The 20,825-nt window shown below is 49.4% G+C and overlaps 1 protein-coding gene across 3 annotated transcripts in view; it reads right to left on the reverse strand.

Moving 5' to 3' along the window:
* LOC123746142 (salivary peroxidase/catechol oxidase) overlaps positions 1-18,713 on the reverse strand; it is an 83,300-nt gene extending 64,587 nt beyond the window's left edge. For 2 of the 3 annotated variants that reach the window (XM_045727440.2, XM_045727439.2), the window contains exons 1-2: positions 18,577-18,713; positions 14,615-14,778 (exon numbers count right to left, since the gene is read on the reverse strand). In XM_045727440.2, the coding sequence (XP_045583396.2) occupies positions 14,615-14,765 (151 nt within the window). In that variant the 5' untranslated portion in view covers positions 14,766-14,778; positions 18,577-18,713. Of the gene's footprint in view, positions 1-14,614; positions 14,779-18,494; positions 18,557-18,576 lie in introns of those variants that run through there. The other variant, XM_069314063.1, reaches the window with a different exon arrangement.
* Between the last annotated feature and the right edge of the window lie 2,112 nt (positions 18,714-20,825).

A 20,825-nucleotide genomic window follows, 5' to 3' on the forward strand; every position in this document is an offset into this window, starting at 1 on the left:
CAATTTAGGGTGATTGACAGCCCTAGATTATGGGCTTCTTTTCTTATATGTTGGATTTCTGTGAAGCGAAGATTTAGAGTCTGTATTAATGATGACATCATGTAAATTATTCTCAATTGTATAGTTTATGGCCTCCTTCAGGGCATGTAATTCTGTCTGCAATGTTGAGCACCCACTATTCATGCTCCAGTAAGCTTCATGGTTGTTAGTGTAAACTGCTGCCCCAGCAGAATCTCATTCTTGATCAACTGATCCGTCTGTGAAGTTGTGAGTCGTTGTAGGTCTTGAGATGGTTTTCATTTGTTGTTCTATCACTGCTTTGAGCTTCTGCGAGTCACATGCTGATTTTTTTAACTGGTAGTCTTCAATGAAAATCTTTAGACTCGATTCTTCCCATGGAGGAGGCTACCGAAAGTGTTGATATAGTCTATCTTCTCCTTTGTTTTAATGGTCCTAGCACAAGGAGATATCTAGACATTTATATGTGTGGATACACCTCACTCTAGCAAACACCTAACCCCTTTAATCGAAGGGAGCAGCGAAGGGACGGGTGAGGTGATTGTAGCCTGACTCCGGCTTCTAGCTGTCCGCCAGGTCTTACATTTTCCCTCTGGGTCAGTGGAGGACCATCGAAGAGTTGTATGCTCGAAGTTGAATTCATCTGCATGTTGAGTACTTGTGTCAGCGCCTGAATGAACACAGCCTCAAGCATACGAAGACTCCTTCGGTCGTCGGTGCGTGTGATTACTCTCGTATCTGAGAATGATGTTGCTTAATACCTACGTCTTCCAAATGAAGTGTAAGACTTATACTCAGTGTATTCGTGGTATGTCCAATGTAGCATATATTTCAGAGTGCACAGTCTCCAGAGTTGCATTTGTAATGATACACTACATTGATACACCTCAGCTTGACAGAGGAAGCAGTGATGTTATTTCTCATAATGAGAGAAGATGTACGCGGGTTGCTATAATAAATGACACGACAAATCCTTGAGTTTTCACTGCAAGGTTTGCAATTCCTGTCAATTGTATCTCGTATCACTTTCTCATCCTTTTTGTTTGCCTGAGTGAATGTATTTTAATAATACACTACAATGTCTTCTCTTGGTGGCTGATTTTCGACCCCTGGGGCCTGATTATCCACAGTCAAATGGTGGCCGAGCTTCTTACGATTTCGTCGAATTCTGTATTGCTGTAATCCTTGTTCACAACAATTTGGCGGATTTGTTCAAGTTCGTGGGGCAAGAGCTGCCAAGAAGAGCAAGTACGTATTGCCCAACCAACATATGTATTGATGACGCTTCTCTTATAACTGTCAGTTCATTCAGTCTTATCGTTCGTACATTTTCCTGCATCAGTTGGTTTACGGTACACATCTGTGGTGACCCTTCCCGAATTATCGTCAACGAGAACATCAAGGAATGGCATCCTGCCTCCTGCAGTTTTCTCAACAGTGAACTTCAAGCCTGAGAATCCCTGTAGCTGGCCACGAAGCCTCTCCAATGTGTTATCATTATCAACCCATAAGAACATGTCGTCGACATACCCGCAGTAGATGCAAGGGTTTAGCCCTTCCCTCTGCATGACGGACAACTCAATAAGACATGAATGCCTGGACGAGCAAGACCCCCAATGGGAAATGCCTGTTCGCCCAGGCATTCATGTCTCATGTTGAGTCGTCCATCATGCAAAGAAATGTTGCAGAGCTTCAACAAAGAAAGATTTCAGAGGAAACAAACAAGAGAAAAGTGGCTGTATCGGTGCAATGATATTGAGAACCTGATATTGAGAACCCGGTGGGTGATCCAGAAGAGCTGGAAGCATACACAAGCAGAGTGAAAGGCAAACCAGTCAAGGACTTCAACACCACAATGTTTCTCTGTAGTTTTGTAAGTTTCTGATAGAAATAAACTGGAATCCCTTTCATTACGATAGCTTTAACAAACACCAGTATGTGTTCCCGAGCCGAGTACGATAGCCAGGCACGCTCTTCAGGCCACATTTGTCTCCAGGTTTCAGCAAAATGTCGGGTTGTCGTTCTTGGGCCAAGGTAATCCAGTATCTTTATTGGTGGAACATCGATGGTGAAATATAGGCCACTAGTTCTACATTTTAGCCAAATAACAGCTGCATAGAAAGTCAAAATAAAATCAGTGTTGAGAAGCAAAAAAAAAATCAGTGTTGAATAGTCAAGACAGGAATACTGAAGCGTAACAGAGATAAAAGCAGTGAAAAACAGCCCAGATGAAAACCATTGGAGAGTTGTCCCCAGCGTTTAGGCCGGGTGACAGATAATATTAATGACCAACTCAGCAAATTAGATTATCAAATACAGTTCATTGAGAAGGATCTGAAAATTGACAAGAAAAAAATGTATAGAGAAGCGCTCATACTAATAAACATTATGTCAGTGGGAACGTGAGCACAATAACTGCACTCTGTGATGCACTGGAGCACACACTCCAGACGGGGCACAACACCAGGATAACTCCAGGTGCAACAACCACAGTGAACCCGATACGGAGTTGTTAATGTGTATTAAAGAGAGAAGACGCGACACAAGGTTCAGGGATCACACACTGAGGACGGTGACCTCCTTAACACCGGATAAACAGGTTCATGTTTGACAACGAGAATCTAACAGATCTAACAAAAGATTCGTTAGATATGGGCAAGAAAACTTTGCCATTAAAAAAAAAGAAAATGAGAGAACAAGCTCGTTCAGCAAACTGGCTTATATGCAGGCGATGAGTCACAATAACGTGGCTAAAGTATGTTGACCAGACCACACACTAGAAGGTGAAGGGACGACGACGTTTCGGTCCGTCCTGGACCACAATCGACTTGAGAATGGTCCAATGTGATAGTGATAGTGAGGTGATGGTGATATAGCAGTGATGGTGAGGTAGTGGTGCTGTAGCAGTGATAGTGATATATCAGTGAATGTAAGGAGGAAATATATCAGCCACAAGTCGACCACAATCGACTTGAGAATGGTCCAGGACGAACCGAAACGTCGTCGTCCCTTCACCTTCTAGTGTGTGGTCTAGTCAACACTGGCTGATATAAAAGGTATCTTCAAAAATGTAGCTATTACAGAAAACTAAGATAACCCACATGTGTATACATAGTACACATGACTGCAGCATCTCCCAAGATCAGTGGACACCTGATCTTGCCAGCAATTATGTCTATTGTAAACGGTGACCGGAAGCTTACAGCGACACGTTGACCTCACTACGAGAGTCAGAGGTTCCGTCTCCTCTCCTCATATAAGCAACTACTCTGTTTGGAGACCCAAATAGTAAGGTTAGGTGATTACCAGAAGAAAGTACTAAGTCATTAAACTGTATAGCACTTGGAAGGGCTACAGATAAGGAGCTGGGATAAGATGGAGGGAAGGAATGGTGTCCATCCACGAAGACGGTCCGAGACTGAACGCCAACCTCCAAGAAACGAGACGCGCGCACACACGTACACACACACACGCACGTACACACACACACACACACACACACACACACACACACACACACACACACACACACACACACACACACACACACACACACACACACACACACACACACACACTGTGACGATATCAACTCTTTCTATAGTGAGAGGTGTGGTGATATTGGCGCCATCTATGGACCTGCACTCCAACTCCAAGGCATTATGTGAGACGAAGACAACGCCATCTGTTGGCGGAGGTGTGGCAAGGTCTGCGCCATCTGTGAAAGGCTCCTGTTACTTCAGTTAGGAGGTTGTAGTCAGACTTCTGCCAGGATGTTAGTGGAGACCCCTGGAGATATTACCTGTGACCCCCACTCCTGGTTCAACCTTGGCGCCAAGCGGACGTCTGGGGCCACATTCACGAAAGCACTTACGCAAGCACTTACGAACGTGTACATCTTTTCTCAATTTTTGGCGGCTTTGTTTCCAATTATTAAACAGTTAATGAGCTCCGAAGCACCAGGAGGCTGTTTATAACAATAACAACAGTTGAATGGGAAGTTTTCATGCTTGTAAACTGTTTAATAAATATAACCAAAGCCGTCAAAGATTGAGGAAAGATGTACACGTTCGTAAGTGCTTGCGTAAGTGCTTTCGTGAATCTGGCCCCCGGACGCGATGCTCCGCCTGGAAACCCCCAAATCACGTTTTGTTTTGGGATTTGGATTTGATACTGTCGGTTAGCAGCTCTATTCTACAGTCCGCTTGTACGACGCCTGGAGCATTTTTTTACGTGTTCTGACTAGATCTCCCGGCGGGGTGACGGGGTACGGCGCCGGCTCGGCCGAGAGGTGCCAGGGGTTGGCGGGTCTTCATGGGCTCCTGGTGTGCCCTCAGTCGTGGTGGGCGACCGGCTTCTGCTCTGCAGGGGGGCACAGGAGGAGTTTTGCGTTTTAGCTGGGGGCCGAGTTTTTGGTTTTACTACCCAGTGTTCTCTGTGTGGGGCGGGGCCGGTGCTTGTCACACTGAGGAACTCCTGGGGGCTCCCCAATCATCTGTCCCTCTGTGTTTCTTTGCCGCTACGCATATTATTTTCCAGTGATTGGCGTCACTCGTTTCGCGATTGGGCTTGGTGTTTATCTTTCCGGGCTTCGCGATTAACCCTTCACGGGTACGACGGGACGTATCCGATCCCACGATCGTCGTTGCCCTTAAATTAACAACAACATACCAGTGACCTCTGCCAGTGTGTTGCTGGAGGGCAGATGTGGGGTATTGGGTCATCGTGACGATACGGTGTGGGACTGGCCCATGTTGAGTAAAGTGAACTCGCAGGTGTTATGACTATTTGAAAAGGGGATGACGTATACTTGAAGATAGTGGACTTAGTTCGTAATCCTAAGGGTCCGGGTTCGATCCCCGGCGGAGGTGGAATCAAATGGGCAGAGTTTATTTCACCCTGATGCACCTGTACACCTAGCAGTAAATAGTTACCTGGGAGTTAGACAGCTGCTATGGGCTGCTTTCTGTGTGTGTGTATGTGTGTGTGTGTGTGTGTGTGTGTGTGTGTGTGTGTGTGTGTGTGTGTGTGTGTGTGTGTGTGTGTGTGTGTGTGTGTGTGTGTGTGTGTGTTTGAAAAAATTCCGTTGATTGACAGTTGAGAGGCGGGCCCAAAGAGCCAGAGCTCAACCCCCGCAAGCACAACTAGAGGAGTACAACTAGGTGAGTACACATAGTAGGTGAAAACCCACGAAGATGGTTTGGGTCTCGTCCTCAACTAGGTGAGTACACATAGTAGGTGAAAACCCACGAAGATGGTTTGGGTCTCGTCCTCAACTAGGTGAGTACACATAGTAGGTGAAAACCCACGAAGATGGTTTGGGTCTCGTCCTCAACTAGGTGAGTACACATAGTAGGTGAAGGCCCACGAAGATGGTTTGGGTCTCATCCTCAACATTTCAAGTGCGAAATAATTTAATTCGACGAAGGCGATATTGATGCAGTGGGATCAAGTTTACTGAAAGCCTGGTCATTGTAGCCAGTGGCAGCACACTACAGTGGGCCACAACGCCACTACTCCAGCCCTCGAGGAGAACCCGATGACCTGAATAGGATGAAATATAGTACATAATATGTCTTGGACTCCCATGATGCCCTGAACATTCTCACAAGGTACCTAACCTTACCCAGACTAACTTCTTAAGAGGCGGACCCACTTTTGCCAGCCCACTACTTAGTTAATGTGACGAACTCCTGGAGTCAGAACTGAAGAAGGTTCTCATCCTAGCCCCTAGAAGACAATCATAGAGATCAATCTAACTACCAGTCAGACTTAGAGGGAATAAGCATACATAAAGCAACAGAGGTAACAGTGCCAGCGTCCTTATCCTCGTCCATTACTGCCTGTGAATCAGCAGAGAAGATGCTCCATAGTGCACGAGAGGGGAGGGAATGAGACACAGACGTGGCCACACATTTACAATGCTAACCAGCTTATATACATCTTCTTCTGTCCTCCATGGACAAGGTTATAGATCTGTTCTACATATAGTTCAGTGTTAGAATGAACAATCAACCGCAGAAAGCGATTGTAGTGCTTTTAAAATGCTAATCTAACCCACATACATATATATACACAGATTTACACGTAGGTTATCATGGAGAGCGGGTGACAGTGGCCGCTGGGCCGCCCTCACCCACCTTGGGGTCCAGAGCCGGGCCACCCTCACCCACCTTGGGGTCCAGAGCCGGGCCACCCTCACCCACCTTGGGGTCCAGAGCCGGGCCACCCTCACCCACCTTGGGGTCCAGAGCCGGGCCACCCTCACCCACCTTGGGGTCCAGAGCCGGGCTGCCCTCACCCACCCTGGGTTTCAGAGCTGGGCCGCCCTCACCCACCTTGGGGTCCAGAGCCGGGCCACCCTCACCCACCCTGGGGTCCAGAGCCGGGCCACCCTCACCCACCTTGAGGTCCAGAGCCGGGCCACCCTCACCCACCTTGGGGTCCAGAGCCGGGCCGCCCTCACCCACCCTGGGTTTCAGAGCTGGGCCGCCCTCACCCACCCTGGGGTCCAGAGCCGGGCCGCCCTCACCCACCCTGGGGTCCAGAGCCGGGCCGCCCTCACCCACCCTGGGGTCCAGAGCCGGGCCGCCCTCACCCACCCTGGGTTTCAGAGCTGGGCCGCCCTCACCCACCTTGGGGTCCAGAGCCGGGCCGCCCTCACCCACCCTGGGGTCCAGAGCCGGGCCGCCCTCACCCACCCTGGGGTCCAGAGCCGGGCCGCCCTCACCCACCCTGGGGTCCAGAGCCGGGCCGCCCTCACCCACCCTGGGGTCCAGAGCCGGGCCGCCCTCACCCACCCTGGGTATCAGAGCTGGGCCGCCCTCACCCACCCTGGGGTCCAGAGCCGGGCCGCCCTCACCCACCCTGGGGTCCAGAGCTGGGCCGCCCTCACCCACCCTGGGGTCCTGAGCTGGGCCGCCCTCACCCACCCTGGGGTCCTGAGCTGGGGCGCCCTCACCCACCCTGGGGTCCAGAGCTGGGCCGCCCTTGAGGCCCGGCTCTGTTACTTGAGCTTGAGGGGTAGAGGGGCTGGTCCCAAACCTGCACACAGAAATAACATCACATGAGACCAGAAGACATGGCAGGATGTGCAGAATACCCCCGTTGAAAAACAGAGGTGCAACAGGTACTCTGAGAGAGAACTCTATCAACATCAGAGGCCCGAGACTGTTCAACACGCTTCCACTACACATAAGGGGCATAACTGGCCGACTCCTCACAGTGTTCAAGAGAGAACTAAATAAACACCTCCAAAGGATACCTGATCAACCAGGCTGTGACTCATACGTCAGGCTACGAGCAGTCGCGTCCAACAACCTGGTTGATCAGTCCATGGAGCACAGACACCTCCCCAAACATTCCCCTCAATGTTTGCTGATGATACAAAAATTATGAAAAGAATCAAGTCAGATGAAGATAGACAGAGACTACAGGACGACCTGGACAAACTGGAGGAATGGTCTAGAAAATGGTTACTAAAGTTCAACTCAGGAAAGTGTAAAGTAATGAAATTAGGCGAAGGGAGCAGGAGGCTGAACACAAGATTCCATCTGGGAGGGAAAATCCTGCAAGAGTTAAATAGAGAGAGAAAGATCTGGGGGTTGGTATCACACCGAACCTGTCCCTAGAGGCCCAAATCAAAAGGATATCATCAGCGGCATATGCTAGACTGGCCAACATAAGAACTGCCTTTAGAAACTTGGGTAAAGAATCGTTCAAGACCCTGTATACCACTTATGTCAGACCAATCCTGGGGTATGCAGCTCCAGCCTGGAGTCCATACCTAGTTAAACACAAGACAAAGTTAGAGATGATTCAGAGGATCAAAGGTATGCCACCAGACTAGTCCCAGAGCTGAGAGGTAAGAGCTACGAGAAAAGGCTAAGGCAGCTAAACCTCACGTCCCTGGAAGACAGAAGAGTAAGGGAAGACATGATAACCACCTACAAAATCCTCAGGGGAATTGACAGTGTGGATAAAGACAAAATATTTAGCATGAGTGGAACACGAACAAGGGGACACAGGTGGAAACTTAGTACCCAGACGAGCCACGGAGACATTAGAAAGAATTTCTTCAGTGCCAGAGTAGTTAAAAATTTGAAGGCATTAAGCAGTGATGTGGTTGAAGCTGACTCCATACACAGTTTCAGAGCCCAGTAGGCTCAACAATCCGCACACCAGTTGATAGACGGTTGAGAGGCGGGACCGAAGAAGCAAAGCTCAACCCCTGCAAGCACAACTAGGTGAGTTCAACTAGGTGACTACACCCAAGTTCCCCATGGAGGCAAGACAGCCACCTCCCACCTACATTACTGTTAGTATTACCATTATGCTCATCTAATGGGCTGACAGACCTTACTTCAACCAATCAGAAGACTCTCAGTAAAAAGAAATGCGCATCAAGCCAAGCCGGAAGGAATCCCGTCACCTTATTGGTCACTACCAGCGTCACCTTACTGACCACTACCAAGGACAGGGAGCCGGTCGGCCGAGCGGACAGCACACTGGACTTGTGATCCTGTAGTCCCGGGTTCGATCCCGGGCGCCGGCGAGAAACAATGGGCAGAGTTTCTTTCACCCTATGCCCCTGTTACCTAGCAGTAAAATAGGTACCTGGGTGTTAGTCAGCTGTCATGGGCTGCTTCCTGGGGGTGGAGGCCTGGTCGAGGACCGGGCCGCGGGGACGCTAAGCCCCGAAATCATCTCAAGATAACCTCAAGAAGATAACCCGTCACCAAGACACCTTCAAATATTCCTAAAACAACATGTCTCACACCAGCTTGAAATTTCAGACTTAAAAAGTGAAAGTCCCTTTCACCCTTACAGCATGACACAATCTTTTAGTATGTAAAGTATTTTTTATTTGATTCAACCCCTTACTCAGATGCATACCGGTTACGACAGATCAAGTATTTCGGCTAGAGTCACGAAGCAGTTACGACAGCACTTACGAATCTGTCCATCTTTTCTCATTCTTTGATGGCTTTGGTTACATTTGTTAAACAGTTTACTAGCATGGAAACTTTCCAATCAACTGTTGTTATTGTTATAATCAGCCTCCTGGTGCTTCAGAGCTTATTAACTATTTAATAATTGTAAACAAAGCCGCCAAAGATTAAGAAAATATGTACAGGTTCGTCAGTGTTTGCGTAACTGCTTCGTGAATCTGGCCCCTGTCCATCTTTTCTCATTCTTTGGCGGCTTTGTTTACAATTATTTAACAGTTAATGAGCTTTGAAGCACCAGGAGGCTGTTTATAACAATAACAACAGTTGATTGGAAAGTTTTCATGCTTGTAAACTGTTTAATAAATGTAACCAAAGCCGTCAAAGATTGAGGAAAGATGTACACGTTCGTAAGTACTTGCGTAACTGCTTCGTGAATCTGACCCCAAATTTAGGCATCAGAATGTACTATATATATCATCTGATAAACTTGAGCGGTCCACAAGTTGCATTTTATAAATATTTGATCATTCCAATCCCGGTGGCTGAGACTCGAACCTCCTCTCGCGTGGCGCACCACTCAGTGCTCTACCACCAAACCACCACAACACTCTCCCCGAACTCCTTGTTATCTAGACCGTCCAAGTGGTTGGGCACCATTCCTTTCCCCCCGTCCCATCCCAAATCCTTCTCCTGATCCCTATCCAGTCCTAAATAAGTCATAATGGCTTGGGGCTTTTCCCCCTGATAGTTCATTTTCCCCTTCCCTGTTACCTATTTACTGCTAAGTAAACAGAAGCATCAGATAAAAGGAAAAACGTTGTCCCAAACGCCATTGTCACATCACTGTAGCTGAACCCGAGATCATGAAGGCACTGCGCTACAAAGGTCTATCACTGGAACAACTCAAATGTAATATCCACGACTGGTCTCTTTTTAAATGTTGACATAACACTAAGTAATCTTGGTGTTATGTATTAAGAGCCGAGAGAAAAACCTGTTCTGAGTGCTGGTACCCTCTGGGCCAAATATCAAAGAGTAACGTTAATTCAACGTTATCAGTCTTAATTCAACGTTGAATCAACGTTATCACCGTTGATTCAACGTTGAAATAACGTTACCCTTGGCTCGTGGGGTCACCGGGCGGGCGTCAAGGACCAGCCGGGTACAGCGAGACAGGAACTCGCTCAGAGAAAGTAAGATGAAAGTAAAAAAATATGATGCGTTCTCAGAACTCAATAACTGGTTTAGTATGCGAGGTTAAGAGGTCACTTTGGACCTCGCTACGACGGTTTTCCTTCACTATGGACCATTATAGGACCTCGCTGTAACTGTCTCTTTATTATGGACCATTATAGGACCTCGCTGTAACTGTCTCTTTATTATGGACCATTATAGGACCTCGCTGTAACTGTCTCTTTACTATGGACTATTATAGGACCTCGTTGTGACTGTCTCTTCACTATGGACTATTATAGGACCTCGCTGTGACTGTCCCTTCACTATGGACCATTATAGGACCTCGTTGTGACTGTCCCTTCACTATGGACCATTATAGGACCTGAATATGACTGTGTCCCTGCTCTATAAGTGTGAATACATGTGCTCTCTAGAGCCCAAGTCTATTCTAATAGTCTCTCTAGAGTAGAGATCTTACCCCTCTGTTATCTTATGTAAATATTGTATAGTGACCATTCTAGGAGACATATACATGATGATCAGTATCATCTCTGTATGTCTGTCTGTCAAGAGACATAGATTCATTCTGTCAATATAGTGTCAAGAGACAGATTCATTCTTGCCCCTTGAGAGTTAATGGCATCTGACTGACTCATTTAACACTGACAGTTCTGTTTATTGTCAAATATATTACCCAGTTCTACTCGTGTCTTCAGTGAGGTGTTTGTTGACACTCTCAAGTGTTTGTTGACACTCTCAAGTGTTTGCTCGAGTTCTTGAAGCCGGAGGAAGGCCAAGACGCTGATATATATTTATGTATGTGTGTTTAAATGAACGAATGGGCCGTGATGAGGGTTCGAACCTACGTCCGAGATTATCCCAGACGCGCCTTAATCGACTTTGCCACGACATGGTGAGTCCACGGCCCTTGTGGATTTGTTCATTTGATGCATCACGCTATTGTGGTTTGTGTGTGTGTATGTGTGTTTATTTTGGTGTTATGGCAGCCAGCTTCCAGGACCTTGTCACAACCACCAACAACCATATTACCGCTACCAGCATCTGTCAACCATCACAACCTTGACACAACCTTCAGCGTGTATATATACCAGTGATCTAGGTACAACAACCAGTAACTACGTCACTCACCAGCAATTGTGACCCAACCACCAACACCTGTCACCCACCAGCCACTTGGTCACGCCCACCAGCCACTTGGTCACGCCCACCAGCCACTTGGTCACGCCCACCAGCCACTTGGTCACGCCCACCAGTACCCTGCCTCACGCCCACCAGCCACTTGGTCACTCCCACCAGCCACTTGGTCACGCCCACCAGCCACTTGGTCACGCCCATCAGTACCCTGCCTCACGCCCACCAGCCACTTGGTCACGCCCACCAGCCACTTGGTCACGCCCACCAGTACCCTGCCTCACGCCCACCAGCCACTTGGTCACTCCCACCAGCCACTTGGTCACGCCCACCAGCCACTTGGTCACGCCCATCAGTACCCTGCCTCACGCCTACCAGCCACTTGGTCACGCCCACCAGCCACTTGGTCACGCCCACCAGTACCCTGCCTCACGCCCACCAGTCACTTGGTCACTCCCACCAGCCACTTGGTCACTCCCACCAGCCACTTGGTCACTCCCACCAGCCACTTGGTCACTCCCACCAGCCACTTGGTCACGCCCACCAGCCACTTGGTCACGCCCACCAGCCACTTGATCACGCCCACCAGCCACTTGGTCACGCCCACCAGCCACTTGGTCACGCCCACCAGCCACTTGGTCAAGCCCACCAGCCACTTGGTCACGCCCACCAGCCACTTGGTCACGCCCACCAGCCACTTGGTCACGCTCACCAGCCACTTGGTCACGCCCACCAGCCACTTGGTCACGCCCACCAGCCACTTGGTCACGCCCACCAGCCACTTGGTCACTCCCACCAGCCACTTGGTCACGCCCACCAGCCACTTGGTCACGCCCACCAGCCACTTGGTCACGCCCACCAGCCACTTGGTCACGCCCACCAGCCACTTGATCACGCCCACCAGCCACTTGGTCACGCCTACCAGCCACTTGGTCACGCCCACCAGCCACTTGGTCACGCCCACCAGCCACTTGGTCACGCCGACCAGCCACTTGGTCACGCCCATCAGTACCCTGCCTCACGCCCACCAGCCACTTGGTCACGCCCACCAGCCACTTGGTCACGCCCACCAGCCACTTGGTCACGCCCACCAACCACTTGGTTACGCCCACCAGTCACTTGGTCACGGCCACCAGCCACTTGGTCACGCCCACCAGCCACTTGGTCACGCCCACCAGCCACTTGGTCACGCCCACCAGCCACTTGGTCACGCCCACCAGCCACTTGATCACGCCCACCAGCCACTTGGTCACGCCCACCAGCCACTTGGTCACGCCCACCAGCCACTTGGTCACGCCCACCAGCCACTTGGTCACGCCCACCAGCCACTTGATCACGCCCACCAGCCACTTGGTAACGCCTACCAGCCACTTGGTCACGCCCACCAGCCACTTGGTCACGCCCACCAGCCACTTGGTCACGCCCACCAGCCACTTGGTCACGCCGACCAGCCACTTGGTCACGCCCATCAGTACCCTGCCTCACGCCCACCAGCCACTTGGTCACGCCCACCAGCCACTTGGTCACGCCCACCAGCCACTTGGTCACGCCCACCAGCCACTTGGTTACGCCCACCAGTCACTTGGTCACGCCCACCAGCCACTTGGTCACGCCCACCAGCCACTTGGTCACGCCCACCAGCCACTTGGTCACGCCCACCAGCCACTTGGTCACGCCCACCAGCCACTTGATCACGCCCACCAGCCACTTGGTCACGCCCACCAGCCACTTGGTCACGCCCACCAGCCACTTGGTCACGCCCACCAGCCACTTGGTCACGCCCACCAGCCACTTGATCACGCCCACCAGCCACTTGGTAACGCCTACCAGCCACTTGGTCACGCCCACCAGCCACTTGGTCACGCCCACCAGCCACTTGGTCACGCCGACCAGCCACTTGGTCACGCCCATCAGTACCCTGCCTCACGCCCACCAGCCACTTGGTCACGCCCACCAGCCACTTGGTCACGCCCACCAGCCACTTGGTCACGCCCACCAGCCACTTGGTTACGCCCACCAGTCACTTGGTCACGCCCACCAGCCACTTGGTCACGCCCACCAGCCACTTGGTCACGCCCACCAGCCACTTGGTCACGCCCACCAGCCACTTGGTCACGCCCACCAGCCACTTGATCACGCCCACCAGCCACTTGGTCACGCCCACCAGCCACTTGGTCACGCCCACCAGCCACTTGGTCACGCCCACCAGCCACTTGGTCACGCCCACCAGTCACTTGGTCACGCCCACCAGCCACTTGGTCACGCCCACCAGTCACTTGGTCACGCCCACCAGCCACTTGGTCACGCCCACCAGCCACTTGGTCACGCCCACCAGCCACTTGGTCACGCCCACCAGCCACTTGGTCACGCCCACCAGTCACTTGGTCACGCCCACCAGCCACTTGGTCACGCCCACCAGTCACTTGGTCACGCCCACCAGCCACTTGGTCACGCCCACCAGTCACTTGGTCACGCCCACCAGCCACTTGGTCACGCCCACCAGCCACTTGGTCACGCCCACCAGCCACTTGGTCACGCCCACCAGCCACTTGATCACGCCCACCAGCCACTTGGTCACGCCCACCAGCCACTTGGTCACGCCCACCAGCCACTTGGTCACGCCCACCAGCCACTTGGTCACGCCCACCAGTCACTTGGTCACGCCCACCAGCCACTTGGTCACGCCCACCAGTCACTTGGTCACGCCCACCAGCCACTTGGTCACGCCCACCAGCCACTTGGTCACGCCCACCAGCCACTTGGTCACGCCCACCAGCCACTTGGTCACGCCCACCAGCCACTTGGTCACGCCCACCAGTCACTTGGTCACGCCCACCAGCCACTTGGTCACGCCCACCAGTCACTTGGTCACGCCCACCAGCCACTTGGTCACGCCCACCAGTCACTTGGTCACGCCCACCAGTCACTTGGTCACGCCCACCAGCCACTTGGTCACGCCCACCAGCCACTTGGTCACGCCCACCAGTCACTTGGTCACGCCCACCAGCCACTTGGTCACGCCCACCAGTCACTTGGTCACGCCCACCAGCCACTTGGTCACGCCCACCAGTCACTTGGTCACGCCCACCAGCCACTTGGTCACGCCCACCAGTCACTTGGTCACGCCCACCAGCCACTTGGTCACGCCCACCAGTCACTTGGTCACGCCCACCAGCCACTTGGTCACGCCCACCAGCCACTTGGTCACGCCCACCAGCCACTTGGTCATGCCCACCAGCCACTTGGTCACGCCCACCAGCCACTTGGTCACGCCCACCAGTACCCAGCCTCACTGACACAGTTCCAATACAACTAACCTTGAGGCCGCCCGGCCTGACGAGCAACCCGGGCGACAGGCAGCTCCTCGAGGTCCTCTGCAGAGTTGTCGAGCAGCTGGAGAGGGGCCACGAGGGCCACCAGGGCCCCCGTCAACACCACCGACCACACCCACCTCTTATGCTGCGCCATCACCTCTGATCTCCTGTAAGGGATGGAATGTTAGCGTGAATTAATATAATATGTAATTATAATCATCTGTGTATTTGGCTTAGGAATTGTTCATTGTATCTTTAAGTATATTGGGGAAAGTGGCAGACGTGGCCACCTTCCCTGTCCCTCTATGTGTGTGTGTACTCACCTAGTTGTGCTTGCGGGGGTTGAGCTCTGCTCTTTCGGCCCGCCTCTCAACTGTCAATCAACTGGTAAACAGGTTCTTTAGCTTACTGGGCTCTATCATATCCACACTTGAAACTGTGTATGGAGTCAGCCTCCACCACATCACTGCCTAATGCATTCTATTTACTACCTACTCTGACACTGAAAAAGTTCTTTCTAACGTCCCTGTGGCTCATTTGGGTACTCATTTTCCATCTGTGTCCCATTATTCGCGTACCACCCGTGTTAAACAATTTATCCTTATCCATCCTGTCAATTCCTCTGAGAATTTTGTAGGTAGTGATCATGTCTCCCCTTTCTATTCTGTCTTCCAGTGTCGTGAGGTGCATTTCACGCAGCCTGTCCTCGTAACTCATGCCTCTTAGTTCTGGGACTAGCCTAGTGGCATACCTCTGGACGTGTTCCAGCTTCGTCTTGTGCTTGACAAGGTACGGGCTCCATGCTAGGGTCGCATATTCCAGGATTGGTCTTACATATGTGGTATACAAGGTTCTGAATGATTCCTTACACAGGTTCCTGAAGGCAGTTCTGATGTTAGCCAGCCTCGAATACGGCACAGATGTTATTCTTTTGATGTGAGCTTCAGGAGACAGGTTTGGTGTGATATTAACTAATAGATCTTTCTCTCTGTCCGTTTCATGAAGTACTTCATCTCCCATTCTGTATCCTGTGTCTGGCTTCCTGTTTCCACCGCCTAGCTTCATCACCTTACATTTACTCGGGTTGAACTTCAGTTGTCATTTGTTGGACCATTCATTCAATCTGTCTCGGTCATCTTGTAGCCTCCTACTATCGTCCTCTGTCTTAATCCTCCTCATAATTTTTGCATCATCAGCAAACAATGAGAGGAACGATTCTATTCCCTCTGGGAGCACATTTACATATATTAGAAACAGTATAGGTCCAAGGACCAAGGACTGAACCCTGCGGGAACTCACTGGTGACACCTCGACAATCTGAGACCTCGCCCCTCACAGTGACTCGCTGTTTTCTTTTGCTTGGGAATTCCCTTCTCCAATGGAGTACCTTCCCTTTCACATATGTACGTATATGTGTGTGTGTATGTATATGTATAAAGTATATATGGAAGCTGATCAGAATTACATTTCACCTTTGTAAATGCACATTAATGACACTGAAAAAGATACATCAAGCACTTTATGTAGGGCATACGTAAATCTGTGTATCTATGCATTTACGTATGTAGGTTAGCTTAGCATTTTAAAAGCACCGAATCACCTTCTGTGGTTGATTGTTCAATAAACCCTTGAACTATATGTTTAACACATCTCTAACCCTGTCCATGGAGGACAGAAGAAAATGTATATATGCTGGTTAGCATTGTAAATGTGCGGCCACGTCTGTGGTAGAAAATAATAATAATAAAATAAACTCTTGCCTGCATCTACAGCTTTTTCACAAGCCTCTTGTGTGGTACTGTGTCAAACGCTTTCTACCCTGTTCTTAGTGATATATATATATATATATATATATATATATATATATATATATATATATATATATATATATATATATATATATATATATATATATATATATTATATATATATATATATATATATATATATATATATATATATATGTCGTACCTAGTAGCCAGAACGCACCTCTCAGCCTACTATGCAAGGCCCGATTTGCCTAATAAGCCAAGTTTTCATGAATTAAGTGTTTTTCGACTACCTAACCTACCAAACCTAACCTAACCTAACTTTTTAGGCTACCTAACCTAACCTAACCTATAAAGATAGGTTAGGTTAGGTTAGGTAGGGTTGGTTAGATTCGGTCATATATCAACGTTAATTTTAACTCCAATAAAAAAAATTGACCTCATACATAATGAAATGGGTAGCTTTATCATTTCATAAGAAAAAAATTAGAGAAAATATATTAATTCAGTAAAACTTGGCTTATTAGGCAAATCGGGCCTTGCATAGTAGGGTGAGAAGTGCGTTCTGGCTATTAGGTACGGTATTATATTAGGTATATATATATATATATATATATATATATATATATATATATATATATATATATATATATTATATATATATATATATATATATCAAATCACCTCATTCTTTGGGGCCGGGCCGGGCTGCTGGAGCAGGCCCAGGCCGGGCTGCGGGAGCAGGCCCAGGCCGGACTGCGGGAGCAGGCCCAGGCCGGGCAGCGGAAGTAGGCTGACTCTAAAGTGGTCACGAGATGACTATTCTTATAGCACTCAAAATTAGTGAAAACATTACAGTAGACAGCTGACTCATCGCCGACTCCCTCTCCTTATTACCGACATTAAATAGCTTACAACGCAATCGTAACGCGCTCGTGTACGAAGGCAGGTATAGATATACTCGCCTGCTTACCCAGGGAGCACAAGTTAGGCTACTAAGGATCCCTCTCACATTGGGCTGCACGGATGATAATGTTGCCGCTCTTGCAAAGCTTGCAGTAAATAAAGATAATATTGAACACAATCCTGGGCCATTCAATAGAACTCTTGTCTCATCAGACGAGTACTATCAGTTGAACTTGAAGCAAGTAAAAGAGTGCCAACGGGAACTAGCAGACCCTTTTTTATCGCAGAGAAATGTGTTAAACAAAACATTTGCATGGAGCAAGCAAGAGCGTGAGCAGACTGACAGATGTTGTCACAGCTCGAGTACAACTTGGCCACAAGCACACTTGACAGTTCGGCTTGTTTGGCCAGTTTGATGAAGTCAAGTGTGTTTACAAAGACCGGGACGCACACTACACCACTACATTTTACACTCTAAATAAAATTTAGCCATTTAGAGATCAAACTAAATTTGAGTTGCATGAAATGGCCAATCACTTTATTGTAACTGGTAAAGTGTCTGAAATGCACTGTATCCATATTTCGCTTTTAATAAATAAATGCCACCCGAGTGTTGAATGTTGAGGCATAAACCATTAACAACATCTCCGCTATTATCCCGTTAAGACCAATGTTGGATACTGTGTTATCGTCAACAAAGAGTCCTGCCTCTAATGTATAATATTTTATATCTAATACATAAAGTTTCAGTGACAGAAATTTGCTACTAGCTGTCATTGTAATTACAAGGTGTGGAGATTGATTGCAATTATTGATGTAAAAATTCTGAGGTCTGAATAAGACTTTTTGGGTAATGACAATAGGGAGCATAGTGCCGTCGGCGGCGACAACAGTGATCACAAGTAAATCACAGACTATGGTGGGTCTCGCTGGTCATCCTGGCACACGTCATGGGATCCAAGACCCCAAGTATTGAACCTGGACCAGCAGAGAACCGCTGGCAAGGTACTCCTCTTGGAAAGTATAAAACAATCTAACTATAATTTTATAGACCAAATAGTTGAATACAATCCTGTTATTTTCGGTTCACAGGCAATCACAAAAGTCGAATAAAGAAGCAAGACACAGGGAATAACACAGACAATAACATATAAACAAGACAAAATGAAATAATGAAAGTGAAGCTGAAGGTAAACATCTTTGGTTACGCTCGGTCAACACCGGACTCGCGACACCTTCTCAGTGCCCCGCGCTCCCACACACACCCGCTCTCACACACACACAACTCACAGAGACTATGGGGTCTTCCTGCCCAGGCGGTGTCTGCTGCACCACTGCCGCTCCACCAGCCCACAAAGACCGCCTCAACTCTGTCGCCTGCCTTTCGTTGCCAGGCTTAGCAGCCAGGAGCTAGTGTGAACTGGATTGCCTCACCTGCACTCTGGCTCATCAACACATTTATAGTGGATCCACATGAACAAAAACGCTATACCTGTTGATAAATGTAAGTAGATCTACTTTAGACTACGCTGCTATTGAGTCCACATTACGTATATTTTGATACGTGTTATTGGTGAAATAATTGTGGGCATCAGCTTGTACATCATGACAAAGGCGCCACTCTGGGAAAAAGTTAATAATCAGGGCCACTCGGGGTTTACCAAGCTCCTCCATCCGTGATAGAACACCGAACATCAACTGGTGGAAGAACACCACCACCCAGCGACCAGTGGGAGAACACCACCACCAAGCGACCAGTGGAAGAACACCACCACCCAGCGACCAGTGGAAGAACACCACCACCAAGCGACCAGTGGAAGAACACCACCACCCAGCGACCAGTGGAAGAACACCACCACCAAGCGACCAGTGGAAGAACACCACCACCCAGCGACCAGTGGGAGAACACCACCACCCAGCGACCAGTGGAAGAACACCACCACCCAGCGACCAGTGGAAGAACACCACCACCAAGCGACCAGTGGGAGAACACCACCACCCAGCGACCAGTGGGAGAACACCACCACCAAGCGACCAGTGGGAGAACACCACCACCCAGCGACCAGTGGGAGAACACCACCACCCAGCGACCAGTGGAAGAACACCACCACCCAGCGACCAGTGGAAGAACACCACCACCCAGCGACCAGTGGGAGAACACCACCACCCAGCAACCAGAATACCACCACCCAGCAACCAGAACACCACCACCCAGCAACCAGAATACCACCACCCAGCAACCAGAATACCACCACCCAGCAACCAGAACACCACCACCCAGCAACCAGAATACCACCACCCAGCAACCAGAATACCACCACCCAGCAACCAGAATACCACCACCCAGCAACCGGAATACCACCACCCAGCAACCAGAATACCACCACCCAGCAACCAGAATACCACGACCCAGTAACCAGAATACCACCACCCAGCAACCGGAACGCCACCACCCAGCAACCAGAATACCACCACCCAGCAACCAGAATACCACCACCCAGCAACCAGAATACCACCACCCAGCAACCAGAACACCACCACCCAGCAACCGGAACGCCACCACCCAGCAACCAGAACACCACCACCCAGCAACCAGAGGAAGGGCACCACCACCCAGCGACCAGAGGAAGGACACCACCGCCCAGCGACCAGAGGAAGGACACCACCGTCCAGCGACCTGAGGAAGGGCACCAACACCATATGGGACTGTGCTAAATATATATATTTTTTTTTTCAGTGATATTCCTGCGCGGGCCCTAAGCCTCTGGCTGGCCCACTAAGTGTTGCTTGTTTCTGTTTTACTTGGGCGGAGTATGAGTATTTATGACTCGTATGGTCGCTTCAGTAAGATTTTGTCTAATGTGTTAACAACTTCTTCTTCTCTCTTGAATCTAAGTTGAAATCTTATGTGGTTTGTAACTGTGCACTGTGTTAGATAATGTTCCAGTGGTCTGTCGGGCATTTCTCCACAGTGCTGACATTTCCTCTCATCTTCTGGAACATGTTTCCCATGCACATGGGTATCCAAGCCTGATGCGATGTACGTGTACTTCTGTTGTTCTAGTGCCCCCTTTCATCAAACTAAGTGGTTCGTAGTTGGTTGAATTCTTGTACCAACCCGCAGATCCTGATGTTGCAACTGCTGTGTTGTGGTCACTGTACATCTTTTGCATTGCTCTGTTCCAAATTACTTTCTTAATCTGTGATAGACTCTGTGGTTTGTAAATGTCTACATTTCTTCTCTTAGTTGCAATTTTGCAGCTTCGTCTGCAATGTCATTTCCTATTATTCCCTCATGACTTGGCACCCAGTTGATAAATCCCCGTCGGCCTAGTCGTTTGAGTGTTTGCATTAATGATATGACATTTGTAATCAGATGGATGTTATCACGTATGTGTTTTTGTTGCAAGGTTTCAATGGCGGTTCTCGAATTTGTATGTAAAATAACATGTTGTCGGTGTTCAGCAAGAGCATGTTCCAAACCTTTTGAATGGATAGCATCTGTTATTGTGTTGATGACTGGGTCAACGCCATATGGG

The sequence above is a fragment of the Procambarus clarkii genome, chromosome 78 (genome assembly GCF_040958095.1).
Source record: "Procambarus clarkii isolate CNS0578487 chromosome 78, FALCON_Pclarkii_2.0, whole genome shotgun sequence".
Lineage (NCBI taxonomy): Eukaryota > Metazoa > Arthropoda > Malacostraca > Decapoda > Cambaridae > Procambarus > Procambarus clarkii.